The 17,384-nt window shown below is 42.9% G+C and overlaps 1 protein-coding gene across 1 annotated transcript in view; it reads left to right on the forward strand.

The window, feature by feature from the left end:
* nmbr (neuromedin B receptor) overlaps nt 1-17,384 on the forward strand; it is a 40,455-nt gene that overhangs the window by 9,719 nt on the left and 13,352 nt on the right. Inside the window, exon 2 of the mRNA XM_060830702.1 lies at nt 15,350-15,698. Coding sequence (XP_060686685.1) covers nt 15,350-15,698 — 349 coding nt within the window. The remainder of the gene's footprint in view (nt 1-15,349; nt 15,699-17,384) is intronic.

Below are 17,384 nucleotides of genomic sequence, written 5' to 3' on the forward strand. Positions count from 1 at the left end.
TAGAGATGACATTTTGATTCAAGTGACCCTTCTTCAGAACTGCAATCTGGACTCAAAACATTGACTCTACCTTTTCTCCAAAGGAGCTGCCAGACCTGATGAGTTTCTCCAGCAATTTCTGTTCCTGTTTCAGATCTCCAGCATCTACAGGTTTTTGTTGTATTTATTTCGGTGTCTGGTGTTTGTCCTGTGAAAGATGCCGGAGAAGGAGAGAGTTTCACACCAGTTCCATTTCTATCCAACATGTTTGCTCTTGCTTTCAAACTAATGCATTGTTACGGAATCAAGTGAGGGTTTTAGAGGGATACTGAAGCAGTAAATAGACTAGACTGGAGTTTTGTTCTTACCTGCCCCTGTTATTATGTTTCTTAGGAGTAAATCTGTTGTGCAAAAAATTCATTAACTGCTGAGTTCAGAGATCTTCCTGTCTAACTGATAAAGCTTTGATTTTTGTGGAATACAGAATATGGACTGCAGCTGTGAATATCTGCTGCTTGCCTGGAAACTGGTAAACTGATTTATTTTGCCAGATGTCTTTTAGATTAGATTAGATTACTTACAGTGTGGAAACAGGCCCTTCGGCCCAACATGTCCATACCGACCCGCCGAAGCGCAACCCACCCATACCCCTACAGTTACCCCTTTACCTAACACTACGGGCAATTTAGCATGCCAATTCACCTGACCTGCACATCTTTGGACTGTGGGAGGAAACCGGAGCACCCGGAGGAAACCCACACAGACACGGGGAGAATGTGCAAACTCCACACAGTCAGTCGCCTGAGTCGGGAATTGAACCCGGGTCATGTCATGTTGTTTATTCATTCTGATCTGTGGGAGTAAGTGTGTGTGTGTGTGTGTGTGTGTGTGTGTGTGTGTGTGTGTGTGTCAGAGAGAGAGAGAGAGAGAGAGAGAAATAATCAAGGTGTGTTTCAATCCTCCATGATTTGGGAGTGCTGGTGATGGACTGGGTTGACAAAGTTAAAAATCATACAACACCAGATTATAGTCCAACAGGTTTATCCAGAAGTACTTTCAAATAAATCTGTTGGACTGTAATCTGAAGTTGTGTGATTTTTAATTCAATGATCCATAAGAGGGAAGGCAGAACAAACCAAGGGACCCGTTTCTCATTATTGTGGAGTTGAGTTCACCAGAAGTGGGATTTTAGAATGAAGCTTATCTGCAGAGGTAGATAAAGATCCCAGATATGATCAATACCTCAACATTTCTACCCTCACCCAATCAACAGGATTCAGACATTAACTAATCTGTCCCTTGGTGCAATTTTAATTTTTAACAAGTTTCAGGCTGGTATTTCTGCAGTCTTCTCATCAACTGCCTTCTGCATTCAGGGATGTGGAACATATTGTACTGATGATTTCACATTATGTTTCAGTCATTAACGTTTATTATACAGTTCATATAAACAGAAAAATGTGAAACAGTGCAGGGAGCTGCTTACTTCCTCTCATCTATACTCACTCTTCAGATTTATTGATTGGAGTCATACTTAGCACAGATGTTGTGGTTGTTGGAGGCTAATCACTTCTACTCCATGACATCTCTGTAGGAGTTTTTCAGAGTTCTGTCCTAAGTCCGACCACCTTCAGTTTATTCCTCAAGGACCTTTTACCCTGTCATATGGTCAGATATGGGGATGTTTCCCAATGACTGCACAGTGATCAGAATTTGTGACTCCTCAGATACTGAAGAAATTCAGCTCCAAATACAGAAATACCTGGGAAACATCCAGGCTTGGGCTTACAGTTGACTTATAACACTTCTACTATATAAGTGCTGGGCGATGACCACCTCCAACAAAAAAGACTCCAACCATCACCCCTTGACATTCAATGGTATTATCATTGCCGAACTATCAACATCCTGGAGTTGCTATTGAATTGAAACTGAATTGGTATATCATATAACTACAGATATTATAAGGGGAGGTCAGAGGCTAGGAATCCTGTAGTGAGTAGCTCACCTCCTGACTCCCCAAAGCCTCTCCGCCATCTACAAGGCGCAAGTCAGGAGTGTGATGGAATACTCCTCACTTGACTGGATGGGTGCAGCTCCAATAATACTCAAGAAACTAGACACATCCGGGAAAAAATAGCCCATTTTCATGACCCTCCCATCCACCAACCTAAGTATTCACATTCTCTACCACCGATTCACAGTGACAACACTGTGTACTAAATATGATGTGGGCTGCAGGAACTCATCAAGGGTACTTCAAGAGCACTTCTCAAACCCACAACCTCTACCGTCTCGGAGAACAAAAGAATAATTACAGCAGATGGATTGCATTGGTTCAAGAAGTAGTTCACCATCTTCCCAAGGAACTTCTGAATGCTGATTAGGGATGAGCAATAGCTGGCTATCCCAGTAATATCTACATTACAGACAGACCGTTAAACATCTAATTAGTACCATTCACTGTTTACAATTGCCAAAGCTTTGACTTCCTTCTTTATGAATTTCTAGCTCCAAATACCTATCAATATAACAGGTCATTTACAAATGACCGTAATGTGTGGACAAGGGCAGAAACTGGTTACTTCAGTTACAGTCTGTCGTCATTTTAATCACTGGGGCATGAGACCATTTTCAGACCAAATCTGCATTGCCAGAGACATAGATTCCATAGTAAAAACTGCAAAAGGTATGGATAGAATACATCAAGGAATGTGTATATAAACCGGTCCATTTTTGCAAACACGCAACTTGAGAAGATGGAAACACACGCACGCACAGAAATAGTTGCTCACTAGAGATAACCACAGCAAAATAAGAACACTCTTCCGTCTTCACTTTGGAATATTAGGAAATTTGAGAACACTCCTAGAATCCCATTTGGAACATGGATGCAACTTTTCTCCCAGTCGAACATCTCAGAGAATGAACTGTACCTCCATCTCCTGTTTCCCAGCAACACCGCCTATTGTCATGTCAATCCTCACCTTAGCTCCGATTCCACATCAAGCAAGTGAATTAAATCCCAATTACGTTTTATAAATTTCTGTGGCTGATCCTCTGTAACAATTTTTTCAAATTATGCAGGTTAATCGAACTGAGAAGTACATTGAGCCCATTGATTTATTTGCCTCATATTTTAATGTCTGTCTTGTGCAAAATCTAAACTGCTTTTAATAAAACCAGAGAGTGTAGGAATTGCACAGTAAGTCCATTAGTGCTGGGTTAGGTACAGAACCAATTCTGATAAAGGGGCTTATATGTTGACATAATTGAAGCATTAATCTGTTGTTTCCCATCTTGATGCTGGCATGCTGAGTACATTCAGCATTTTCTCTCTGGATTTTAGATAGCCAGAATCTGTGGTTTATTAAAATTAAATCAGTCTCATTTGTGATTTAGTCTAATAGAATATGAATAATTCAGCCTCCATTTCCTCACTAAATTGTAACACACTAACAATTTTTATAAGGTTACAGCACAGAAAACAAGGCGCTGATGCAGCTTGCACGGGTCAGAAATAAAAATGGGATTTAGCTTTAAACATTCATAAGTTGTGGAGCCAATCCCAAGTTATGGATGTCACAGTGGCTCAGTGGTTAGCACTGCTGCCTCACAGAACCAGGGATCCGGGTTCAATTCTGGCCTCAGGTAACTGTCTGTGTAGAGTTTGCACATCCTTCCTGTGCCTGTGTGAATTTACTCTGGGTACTATGGTTTCTTCGAGTAAAAAGTGAGGTCTGGAGATCAGAGCTGAAAAATGCGTTGCTGGTTAAAGCACAGCAGGTCAGGCAGCATCCAAGGAGGAGGAAGAGAGCTTCTTCAAGGAAGGCATCCTTGCAAGAGGATTCGCAGTAGCTTAAAATCTTCGAGTAAAAAGTGAGGTCTGGAGATCAGAGCTGAAAAATGTGTTGCTGGTTAAAGCTGACTTGCTGTGCTTTAACCAGCAACACATTTTTCAGCTCTACTATGGTTTCTTCCCAGAGTTGAAAAATGTGTTGCTGGAAAAGCGCAGCAGGTCAGGCAGCATCCAAGGAGCAGGAAAATTGATGTTTCGGGCATAAGCCCTTCTTCAGGAATGAGGAGGTTCATTCTTCCCAGAGTTCAGAGAAGTGCAGGTTAGGTAGACTAGCCATGCTAAATTGCCCTTGGCATCCACACTTGATAGGTTAGCCATGGGAACAAGGATAGGAAAAGGGCTTAGTCTGGGTGGGATGTTCTTTGGAAGGTCAATGTCGGTCGAATGGCCTACTTCCACACTGTAGAGATTCTAATTGCCCTTGAGAAGATTATGGTGAGCTGCTCATCCTGAACATTTACAGTACATGGCAGCTAGTGATACTCAGAGTGCTGTCAGCAAGTTCCCGAATTTTGACTCAATGACAAATGAAAGAGTGATGATACAGATCCAAGTTAGGATGCTGTGTGACTTGGAAGGGAAATTATAACTGGTGACACATTCGAGCATCAGCTGCCTCCAACTTTCCAGGAGGTAGAGGTCACGGGTTTGAAATCCACTGCCAAACTCCACTTGGTGAGTCACTGCAGTGCACCTTTGTCAATGGTGCTGCCACTGACTCATTACCTGTAGATGGTAGGTAGGTTTTGGTGAGTCAGGAGCTAAGTTACTCGGTGTAGAATTTATGTCTTGATTGCCATGGTATTTATGTGAGTGGTCCAGCTCAGGTTTGGTCCATGGTAACCCCAGGTTGTTGTAGTGATGGATTCAGTTATTGTAATGCCATTGAATGTCATGGGGAAATGGATATATTCTCTCTCATTGGCAATACTCAATGCCTGACATTTGTGTGTTGCCAATTTTATTTGCCACTGAAGAGCCCAAGTCTGGACGATGTCCATATCTTGTTGCATATGGGCACAGACTGGAAGTGCTCAGTGAGTTAGACAGAATCTACAGTGAGAGAGACAGAGGTTGGGAGAATGGCAGGGTGTAACCAGTAGTGCCCCACAAAGATCTGTGTTAGGGTCACAATTATTCACTTTATTTATTAATCACTTGAATAATGAAATAGAAAGTCATACCTCGAAATTTAGTAATGACACAAAGTTAGGGGCATTGCAGACAATGTCAATGATTTATAAATTTATAAATGATGTATAAATTTACAAAGAGTTATTGGTTGACTAAGTGAATAGGCAAAACTGTGGTAAATGGGGTTCAGGCGTAACTAAGTGTGAGATTATCTATTTTGAACCGAACAAACGGTCAATCAGGGTACTTTCTTAATGATGCGAAGTTAAACATTGTGAGTATCAAAAGAGACTTGGGCATTCTGGGTGCTTGGGGTAGCATGGTGGCTCAGTGGTTAGCACTGCTGCCTCAAAGCACAGGGACTTTGGGTTCAGTTCTAGCCTTGGTTGATCAGCTGTGTGGAGTTTGTACATTGTTCCTGTATCTGTGTGGGTTCCCTCTCACAGGAAACCACTGGCCAGTCAATCCAATCTCAATGGTGGGGAGTTATTGGAAGCAACTCTGAGGAACAGAATTAATCTGCATTTAGAGAGGCAGGGATTAGTTAAGAACAGTCAGGGTAGTTCTGTTAAAGGGAGGTCATGAGAGACCAACTTGATTGAATTTTTCAAAAAGGTCAGTTACAGGCACAGATCTGTTTGACGAAACATACTAATACAGATCTTTGTGGGGCACTACTGGTTACACCCTGCCATTATTCCAACCTCTGTCTCTCTCACTGTAGATTCTGTCTAACTCATTGAGCACTTCCAGTCTGTGTCCATATGCACAAGATATGGACATCGTCCAGACTGAGGTCGGTGGGATTTAATGTGATTACTGTAGATATGGTAATTAATGTATACAATGGTTTCAGAGAATCCAAGGGACACAGAGAACCCTCAATGGAGACATCCCTCAAAACTCCACACAATGCCACCATTGTCCAAAGGAATCAAGCAGTTAATGTAACCACAAGATTGTAAGAAATCAGCTCTGGAATATTTCTAGGCGGCTGCATGTTGATTTTAAATTATTAAATGAGGTTCCAATCCAAAATTAATCATGCATTTATAAAAGCCCCAATCAGTGACCTCAGTTATAATTGAGTAACCAATTAATACTAAATCATATGACACAGCAGTGGTCATTTTACTATTTGAATCTCTGGGTGACCCTGTCTATGTTTATATCTGCTAATTGGTTGTTAGTTTATTGTATTCACAACAGGTGCTAGAATTTGACTAGTGTCAGAAATCTTTGATTTGTTAAGGAAGAGTCATATGCAATAATATGAAGAACGAGAGTAAGCATTCATTTATCTGATTATCCAAGTGCTTTTTATTCATGTTTGGGATGTGGATGTTGCTGGTTGGGTCAGCTCTTGTTGTCCCTCCCTAGTTGCCCTTGAGAAGGTGATGGTGAGCTGCCCTCCTTAACCACTACAGTCCATTTGATATATGGACATCAACAAGGCAGAAAGGTGAAAATCTCAGGAACGTGACACTGAAGAAATTGCGATATATTTCCAAGTCAGGATCGTGAGTGGTTTGGACAGGAACTTGCAAATGGGTGTTGCTCCCATGTACCCATTCCCCCTGTGGTCATGGGTTTGGATGGTGCTGTCCAAGGAGCCTTGGTGAATTTCTACCGTGCATCTTGTCTCTAATACACACTGCTGTGACTGAGCATCTGTGGTGGGGGGAGCGGATGTTTGTGGATGTGGTGTCATTCAGACAGACTGCTGGATGGTGTCAAGTTTCTTGAGTGTTTTGCTGAAGCTGCACTCATCCAGACAAGTGGGGAGTATTCCATCACATTCCTAACTTGTACCTTGTCAATGATGGACAGGTGAAAGTGAGGACTGCAGATGCTGGAGATCAAAACTGAAAATGTGTTGCTGGAAAAGCGCAGCAGGTCAGGCAGCATCCAAGGAGCACGAGAATTGACATTTCGGGCATGAGCCCTTGGGGAGTCAGGAAGTGATTTCCTTCCTGCAGGAATTGTAGTCTCTGACTTGCTGTTATAGCCATAGAATTTACATGGTGAATCCAATTCCGTTTCTGGTTAATGATAACTCCAGGATGTTGAGACTGGGACATTCAGCAACAGTAATACCCTTGAATGTCTGGGGGTGATAGTTCGATTCTCTCTTGTTGGAGATAGCTATTGCCTGGAACCTTGTTGGCAAGAATGTCATTTGCCATTTTTCAGCCCAATCCTGGATATTGTCCAAGTCTTGTTGCATTTGGACATGGGATGTTTCAGTGTCTGACGATTGTGAATGGTGCTGAACACTGTACCATCAATAGCAAACATCCCCATTTATGACTTTATGATGGAGGGAAAAGTTATTGATAACACGGGTGGTTGAGACTCAGACGAAACTCTAAGGATGTTATGCAGAGACGTCCTGGAATTGAATGATTAACCTTGACCAATCTGAACCATCTTCCTATGTATCAGTTATGACTCCAACCAGCAGGGATTCCCATTGATTCGGTTTTACGTGGGACTCCTTGGTCAAAATGCAGCCTAAATATCAGGGGCGGTCACTATCAATATGCCAGACTCAAGGATCAGCCGCTCTGAGATTGGTCATTAAACCCAGAGACAGTCTGTTCACAGAGACCGTCAATTAACACTTTCTTGTTCTTCTTCATTCAGTTTGTCAGCAATGCAGGTCCCAGTATTTTACTGGCTCTTCCATGTTATAAGAGAGGATCAGCTGTGTAAATGAGAACTGTCTCAGAGTGCACAGATTGACCGTAAATCACATTGTGCATTTCTGATTATCCCTTGCATGTTCTGTAAACAGAATTGAAATTTTTTTCACATAACAACAGAATAAATCTGATCATTATTGTGAAAGAACATGTGAAGCTGGTTCCCATAGTGTTCAACTTTTGAAACATTGATCTGCGTTTTGAATTTTAAGATCAGCAAACAAAGAAGGAGGCTTGTTGGCCCATCGAGCTTATGCTGGCTTCTGAAGGAGATATTGATGCAGCCCCATATTGATTTTTCTTCATTATCCTTTTAGGGTCACAGAATCCCTACAATGTGGTAGCAGGCTATTCAGCCCACTGAGTCCACACCAATCCTCTGAACAGCATCCCACCCAGTCCCAAATTCCCCCCATCCAACCTCGTAACCCTGCTTTATCTACCTAACCTGCACATCCATGGGCACTATAGCTCAGCCAATTCACGTAACTGGCACAGCTTTGGACTGGAGGAAGAAACCACACAGACATGGGGAGAATGGGCAAACTCCACATAGAAAGTCACCTGAATTTGGAATTGACCCTGGGTCCTTCATGTTGTGAGGCAGCGTTGCTAACAACTAAGCCACTGTGTTGACGTTTCCAGTCAGAATGGTGTCATAAACTCTGATTCCACTCCACCTGAGGTGACCCTAGGCACAATAACTGGTTGCACCAAAATATAAACCTTCCGTAAGACATTGTCCATTTGCCAAATATTTTCAATTTGTGGCATCTGTTGCCTTCACTTCCTACCCAGAAAAACACTCCATCATTATTTAATTCATCAAAGCCCTTCAGCAATTTGAGCATCTCTATTAAATCTTCTCTCTGCTCTCAGGAAGACATCCCCAGCTTCTCCAGTCTCTCCTGCCTACTGACACCCCTCACCATAGGTAGAATATTCTAGTATATTCCTTCCGCAAGAACCTCCCTCACATGTGGTGACCAGAATTCGGCAGCTTTCCAAATCAATAAAATTGTCATTTTAACCTTCCGTTGCATAGCAACTGCTATTGAGGAAGGTGCCCTCAGACACTGTAAACACGTTACATCATAAAACAAACAGTATAACCTCGGAGGGGTTTACACACTTGCTTTATGAGAGGTAAATCTTGGCTTAATGCAGAAGGCAGGCGGCTCATTCCTCTTCAAGCTGTTCCGTTTTCCTGATTACAACTGCTGTTCCAACGACCAATTTAACTAACTGCAGGCAGTAAATCGAAATATAAATCATTGGCAAATTGTATCGCAATGTTTGGGCAGGAGATAATTTTAATTACCCTGCATCAACCGTCTACTTGACTCTGTTGGGTGCAACACATCAACTTTACTCCAGGAAAGCTCAGCTTACTAAATACATACTTATTAAATACTTGATTGTTTGGTCTTCGTTAACATTTGAAAATTTGTAAACAGAATGAGATTCTCTGAGGAAATATCAATAATTCAGATGGTGGGTTAAGGAACTTGGCTTAAGGAGGGGAAAGTTATATAAATTGAGAAACAGATAGATGGGTCCAAACCTGGGATATCGAAGGGCTGTAGTGTATATGAAGAAGATTAACTACTACCCCCTTCTCAAAGGGCAACTAGATTTATGCAATAAATAGGCAAAAGTGAGGACTGCAGATGCTGGAAATCAGAGTCTAGCTTTGAGTGGTGCTGGAATGGTGTTTCTGAACAGGTTGATCATAAAATGTCAAGAGACGTCAAGGATGATGAAAAATTGATCCCACCAAGCCTTGTCATTCAGGAACAAAAGCAAAGCATTGCAGATGTTGGGGAATCTGAAATAAAATCCCAAAATGCTCAAAACAGTGAGTTGTCCGGCTCCCTTTGTGAAGTGAGAAGAGCAGTCAAAGACCTGTCACCGGAAAGTTCTGGTCACAGACTTGAAGTTAAATCTGTTGTTGCCCTCCACCGATGCTACCTGACCCCTTGGCTGAATCCCATAACTTTTGCTTTTATTTGTTTTCCTATGGTTTGACGCTTCCATTCCAATACTCAATCATGTTTTGTAAGATCCGGGTCTCTCCTTCCTGTTTGGCAGATTGTTTCATTGTTTCCAAAATGATTGGTCAGAGTATTGAGTACAGGAGTTGGGAAGTCATGTTACGGCTGTACAGGACATTGGTTAGGCCACTTTTGGATTATTGTGTGCATTCAGGTCTCCCTGCTATAGGAAGGATATTGTGAAACTTGAAAGGGTTCAGAAAGGATTTACAAGGATATTGCCAGGTTTGGAAGGTTTGACCCATAGGAAGAGGCTGAACAGGTTGGAGCTGTTTTCCCTGGAGCATCGGGAGGCTGAGGGGTGACCTCATTGAGGTTTATAAAATCATGAGGGGCATGGATAGAGTAAATAGACAAGGTCTTTTCCCTGGGATGGGTGAGTCCAAAACTAGAGGGCATAGGTTTAGGGTGAGAGGGACATAAGGGACAATTGTTTTCATGCAGAGTGTGGTGTGTGTATACAATCAGCTGCCAGACGAAATGTTGGAGTAACTATTACATTTAAAAGGCATCTGGATGGGTATATGAATAGGAAGGGTTTAGAGCAATATGGGCCAAGTGCTGCCAAATGGGACTGAATTAGGTGATGAAGAGCTTATGCTCAAAACATCAACTCTCCTGGTCCTCAGATACTGCCTGACCAGCTGTGCTTTTCCAGCGCCACACTTTCTGACTAGGATATCTGGTTGGCATGGATGAGTTGGACAAAATGGTCTGTTTCCATGCCTTACATCTCTATGGCCATGAATCTATGCAAAACAATTTTTCACTGTTACAGTACTGAGCTGTTATGTTTTCTGTTTGTATGCAATGTAGGAAGCATACTGAGTCTTGGTTTCAGCTCAATTAGGATGCAGTGAGCACAGAGGATGATATGTTTGTTGCTTAGGAGGAGCAAGAGAGTGAGTTCAATGGAATCTTGAATAGAATTTGCATAGTTAGAAAGAAGGATATGAGGGACAGATTGCTTTGCAGAGCATGCTAAAGGGAAGCTACCAGACTGGTTTTGACTTCAGTATTTGAGTGACCCTCACATAATGGGGTGAGAGGGAATTAACTATCACTCTGATGTCAGTGAAACCAAGAATCCTCAGCACATACAATCAGGCGACTGGCCATAGGCCTGATACTAGACTAGTTTATAAACCTGTGTCCTTTTATTCTGTGCTTCCTACATTGTCGTGTTGACTGCACTTCTGAGACATTTCATAGAAATACTTCAGCACAAAGGAGAGCCATTTAACCTGACAAACCCTGTTAGCTCTGTTCATGGGCAACGTCATTGGACACAGACTGCAATGCTGAGATTTCTTTGCAACCCTGCAGTTTTTTCCCCTTTTATATCCCTACCCAATTGTTTTTGGAAAGTAATGATTGAATCTGCCTCTACCATACTTCCGGATAGTGCAATCCACAGCTTAGCCACTCACTGCAACAAAAAGGTTTGGTCTCATATTATCAATATTGCCAATCAGTTTCACAGCATCCTTCCTATATCAGGGAGACCAGAATTTCACACAAGAGTAGCTTAAGCAGTATCCTGTGCAGCTGCAACATGACCTCCCAAATGCTATACTAATGTTCTTGAGCCTGGTGCTAATGGGAGTGGCTTGTCTCAGACTAACCTGTTGAGACCCCTCACGACCTTCTAGGAGAAAGTGAGGGCTACAGAGCCCTTCACGATCTTGCCTATAAAGGGTGGCACGGTGGCTCAATGGCTAGCACTGCTGCCTCTCAGCACCAGGGACCTGGGTTTAATTCCACCCCCAGGTGACTACTTGTGTGGAGTTTGCACATTCTCCCCGTGTCTGTGGTTTCCTCTGGGTAGTCTGGTTTTCTCTCATAGCCAAAAAATGTGTAGGTTAGATGGGTTGGCCATGCCAAATGGTCCAGAGATGTGAAAACTAGGTGGATTAGCCATGAGAAATGCAGAGTTACAGGGATAGATCTGTGTACAATGCTTTTTGGAGGGTTGATGTGGGCTGAAATGCCTCCTTCCACTCTGTAGGTAGTCTATGATTCTATTAAAGACATGTCCTTTATCCATCAAAGGTTAAGCTTGAGGAATAATAAAGTGAAATAACCTTACAAAAGAAGGTGATTTCATTCCCATTAAAACCTATTTTATATTCAGTGAGAAAGGAGGAAATGTTGAAAGCTTAATATTTGAGAGGCTTGGAAGTGGAAAAGCGTTGAGATCAAAGGCCCTGATCTGATTACTTGATTCACTGATACTTTTAAAGGACTTAAAAATATGACATGAAAGCTGCTGAATATACTTCAGACAAGGACTTACCACGTTTAGTGTAGAACTTTCCCAAGTGAAGATCACTGACACTATGTGGCATTTGCCAACTCTATGTAACAGTAAAGTTGCCATTGTTACTCACAGCTCATGGACTGCAATGGTTTGAGAAGGCAACTCACCACCACTTCTCGAGGGGCAATTAGAGATGGGCAATGCATGCTGACCCAGCCAGCGAAGCCCATTTCCCATGAGAGAATATTTTAATCTATCTTCGATGACCATGGGGCTGCTGTCTCATTAGAAAGGGGCAACTAGCATTGGTTTAACCTGAGGGGCATCATGGCTCAGACGAGGGGAGAGGTTGAGAAAGAGAATACTTTGCAGTAACCTCGGCAGGTGTAAGAATTCAGCCCCTTCGCCTACAATGCAAACCCAGCTGTTCGTCTAACTATCCAAGCATACCCTCTTGCTGTCTCTGCCAGTCAATGGTACTAGGTAAGGGCTGTTTGATGTGATCTGCAATCACCAATTCTCCTTTGTCTTTGCTTTGACTTTGGCCTGCCTAATGATAATTGGACGAGAATACTACTATACAGTATTGACAGAAGAGACTGTTCATAGGGAACAGGAATGTTTGTTGCATGATGATAGCAGTGAGTACAACTACATCTGGTATGATGTATAATGACGAGGACTCTCAGGGACCTGGCCCCAATTGCTTTTTCCCCTTTATTCAATCACAGAATGAGGTCATCACTAACTAGACAGTATTTATGACCCATCCCTAATTGCTCAGAGGGCAGTTAAGAGTCAACCACATTGCCACATGTAAGCCAGACCAGGTAAGGATGGCAGATTCCTTCCCTTAAAGGACATTAGTGAACCAGATGGGACTTCCATGACAATTAGTCTGGTCATCATTAGGTTCTTAATTTCAGATACTTATTGAATTCAAACACCCACCATCTGCCGTGGCGGGATTTGAACACGGATCTCAAGAACATTATCTGGATCTCTAGATTAACTGTCCAGTGATAATACCACTAGGTCATCGCCTCCCATATCCCTCGATGCATCAGCTCCCTCTAAAAGTTCCAGTGGAACTCCTTGACTCCGCCTACACACTATGTGTGAGAATGGGTGGAGTGATTGTTAAATGAACATTCAGAACTCGAACTTTATGCAACATTCAATGCCTTTATGGGTCCTTTATGGGTCCATCAGAAATATATAACGTGGTTGCCAAGTCTGGCTGAACATATTTCTGGAGGTTACATCACATGAAGCCTTATTTCTGTCTGGCCCTCCCGAGCACTGCTGCCTCAGAGTGCCAGAGACCCGGGTCCAATTCCCGACTCAGGCGACTGACTGTGGGGAGTTTGCACGTTCTCCCTGTGTCTGCGTGGGTTTCCTCCAGGTGCTCCGGTTTCCTCCCACACTCCAAAGATGTGCAGGTCAGGTGAATTGGCCATGCTAAATTGCTCATAGTGTTAGGTGAAGGGGTAAATGTAGGAGAATGGATGGGTGGCGAGTCGGTGTAGACTTGTTGGGCCGAAGGGCCTGTTTCCACACTGTAAGTAATCTAATCTAAGTAATCTAATCTAATCTAAAGTGAGATTTTAACTCATCGCTCATATTTTTGGAACAGATAAACAAAAGAAAAATCAAAGAAATTAAGAAATCATTCATTATTTTATTGTCACAGCCTTGCTTGCAGCAATGACTGGGAAATGAATCTTTAATTCTTGGAAACTCCAGGACAAGGGCAATGCTATTAGAGAAAGGATAAAGGAACAGAGGGATCTGCAGATTAGGTGAGGTGAGGTGATGTAGGAGAGGTTCATGAAGAGCAATAAACACCAGTGTGTGCAGTGACCAGCTTTTGCATTGTAAAACTTAGGTTACGTCATTTCAAATTATCCAAGTCTCTGAGGTTATAGACATAGACAAGTAATTCCCATTGTGGGGAATCTAAAATGGAGGATCAGAATGGAGGATCGGCACGGTGGCACAGTGGTTAGCACTGCTGCCTCTCAGCGCCTGAGACCCGGGTTCAATTCCCGACTCAGGCGACTGACTGTGTGGAGTTTGCACGTTCTCCCCGTGTCTGCGTGGGTTTCCTCCGGGTGCTCCGGTTTCCTCCCACAGTCCAAAGACGTGCGGGTCAGGTGAATTGGCCATGCTAAATTGCCCGTAGTGTTAGGTAAGGGGTAAATGTAGGGGTATGGGTGGGTTGCGCTTCCGCGGGTCGGTGTGGACTTGTTGGGCCGAAGGGCCTGTTTCCACACTGTAAGTAATCTAATCTAATCTAATATAATTATCATCAATAAGTTCAAACTAACATTAGAGTCATTGTGTGTTAGACCATGGAAATAGACACCTTGATCCAACTCATCCATGTTGACCAGATATCCTAAATTAATCTAGTCCCATTTGCCAGCACTTGGCCCACATCCCTCCAAATCCTTTCTATTCATATACCCATCCAGATGTCTTTTAAATGTTGCAATTGTACCAGCCTCCACAGCTTCTTCTGGCAGCTCATTCTATACATGTACCATCCTCCGTGTTAAAAAAGTTGCATCTTGGTCCCTTGTAAATCTTTCCCCTCTCACCCTAAACCCATGACCTCTAGTTCTGGACTCATCCACCCCAGGGAAAAGACCTTGTCTATTTACCCTATCCATGCCCCTCATGATTTTATAAACCTCTATAAGGTCACCCATTAGCCTCTGATACTCCAGAGAAAACAGCCCCAGCCTATTTAGTATCTTTATACAGCTCAAACCCTCCAACCCTGGCAACATCCTTGTAAATCTTTTCTGAACCCTTTCAAGTTTCACAACTTCCTTCCTGTAGCAGGGAGACAAGAATTAAATGCAGTATTTCAAAAGTGGACTCACCAAAGTCTTGTATTCTTTGGGAAGTCTACCATCCTTTCCAAACCTTCCCTTTGGTGACAGCAGATGTAGAGCAGTGTGATTGCGTCTTAACTGCCCTCTGAAATAGCCAAGCAAGACACACAGTCTCATGGAACTTAAGGATGGGCCACAAATGTTGATCCTGACAGTGGCAGTTACATTTCATAGTGGAATGAGGGAAAGGCCTTTGGAGGAAATCTATTTATTCAGAGAGTGGCAAGAGTTTGCAAACAGCTATCACAAAGGGCAGTTGAGGTGAATTGCATAGACCTGGAGAAATCGTACAAACAGGAAAGTAAAAGAAATGGAAAAAATACGTTGGCAAAAAAGGCAAAATAATGTTGGTGAAGGGCCATCTGAATGGCGCGGGCCTGTTGGGCTGAATAGTCTGCCCCATACTGTAAATTCTTTGACTAAAGTCAACATTTGTACACTTATTGCTGCTGCAGGTACAAGGCCATCGTAAACCCCATGGACATTCAAGCATCCAGTGCAGTCTTTCACACGTGCCTCAAGGCGGTCACCATCTGGATGATCTCCATGTTCCTGGCCATCCCGGAGGCAGTGTACTCTCAGGTGGTGCAGCATCACAATGGGGAGAATGAAAGCTTCAGTGCTTGTGTCCCATACCCTCTCTCTGACAAACTACACGCAAAAATCCACTCGGTGATGATATTCCTGGTGTACTACCTCATCCCCCTCGGTATAATCAGCATCTACTACTTCCACATCGCTCAGAGCTTAATCAAGAGTGCACATGACATGCCTGGAGAAAGCAGCGAGCATGTCAGGCGACAGGTAGGTTATTATAGACCACCACTACCTGTCACTGATCCGTTTATGAACATTACAGGGGACAACCAAGACCCAGTTGGGCATTGGTGATATTAAAAACATACAAAATAGCAGCTGGAGCAGGAGTAGGCCATTCAGCCCTTCAATCAATCATTCAATACAACCATGTTTGATCGTCCAACTCAGTGTCCTTGCAGTAATTGGAGGCATATCACTGGATTAGTAATCCCAGCATTTCAGACGTGCAAGATCGTAACATATAGGAGCAGATATAGGCCATTTGGTCCATCTAGTCTCCTCCGCCATTTGATCTTGGCTGCTATGCTTCTCAACCCTAACTTATTTCCTTCTGTCATAACCTTTGATCCCCTTACTAATCAAGGATTTAGCTGTCTCTGTCTTAAATGCACTCAATGAGCTACCAGAGGAAATGGTGGGGGCTGGTACAATAACAACATTTAAAAGGCATCTGGATGACTATATGAATAGGAGGTTTAGAGGGATAGGGGCCAAATGCTGGCGAATAGGACAAGATTAGGTTAGGATATCTGGTCAACTTGGATGAGTAGTACCAAAGGGCCTGTTTCTATGCTGTACATTTCTATGATTCTGAGCGTCTGCCATGCCTCAGAGACTGTCACTCCCTCCTTTGGGTCAGAAAGGGTGAAGTCCCATTCCAGAAATTTGAACACGCAATCCAGGCCTGCCCTCCCAGTGCAGTGCTGAGGGGGAACTACACTGTTGAAGGTACCAAACTTCCAATGTGGTGCTAAGTCTAACCGCCTGGTTAATCTCAGCTGGACATGAAATGTCCCCTGCAGTGCATGAGGAGCAGGGGGGAGAAGCAACGCCTGCCTAATATTCACAGATCAGCCGAACATTACTCAATGCTCCTGTTAGATTAGAAGCCAGAACCAGCATTCCTTATTTAAAAATCAGGAGTCACACATTTAAAACAGAAGTGAGATGAATTGTTTTCTCTCAATTAGTCTTTGGACATGTTTTGTTGAGAAAGTGGTGGAACCAGAGTTCTTGAATGTGTTTAAGGCAGAGGTAGATGAATTCTTGTCAAGCAAGAGGTTGAAAGGTGAACAGGGGTAATTGGGAATGTGCATTTGAGGCTACAGACAGATCAGCCTGGATGTTATTGAACAGCAGAGCCAGCTCGAGGGGCTGAATAGCCTAATCCTACTCCTATTTTGTATGGCTGTGAAGTGCCTGGTCATTTTATCTTATTGCCATTTGCGGTGTGAAAAATGAATATCCAGTCTGACAACAATGACCACGTTTCACAAGAGGGCACAGTGATTCCATGTTTCTAAGCACTGCATTGACGGTTAGATATAGGCTACGATTGTAAAAGATTTCATGAAAACTTAACTGTCAAACAAAATGATGTGATGAAATTGTCACTCAATCCAAAGGCCTTAAGGCGATTAAAAAATACAATCTTAGACTAATTTCATCTTCAGGCAGATCTGAACTAAAATAAAAATACGGCATATAAACTACTAACCTTGGGCTATTACTCCATCCAGTGCGGAAATAAGGTATTCAAATCAATTCTTTCGATACCAACTTGCTAATAAGGGATGGTTTATTTGGTTTTACCCAGCACATGGGTTTTTAACAGGGATAGATCAAAGCCAAAGCGCTTGCTAATCATGTGATTGTAAGACGCAAAATGGA

This window comes from Hemiscyllium ocellatum, chromosome 10, assembly GCF_020745735.1.
Source record: "Hemiscyllium ocellatum isolate sHemOce1 chromosome 10, sHemOce1.pat.X.cur, whole genome shotgun sequence".
NCBI lineage: Eukaryota > Metazoa > Chordata > Chondrichthyes > Orectolobiformes > Hemiscylliidae > Hemiscyllium > Hemiscyllium ocellatum.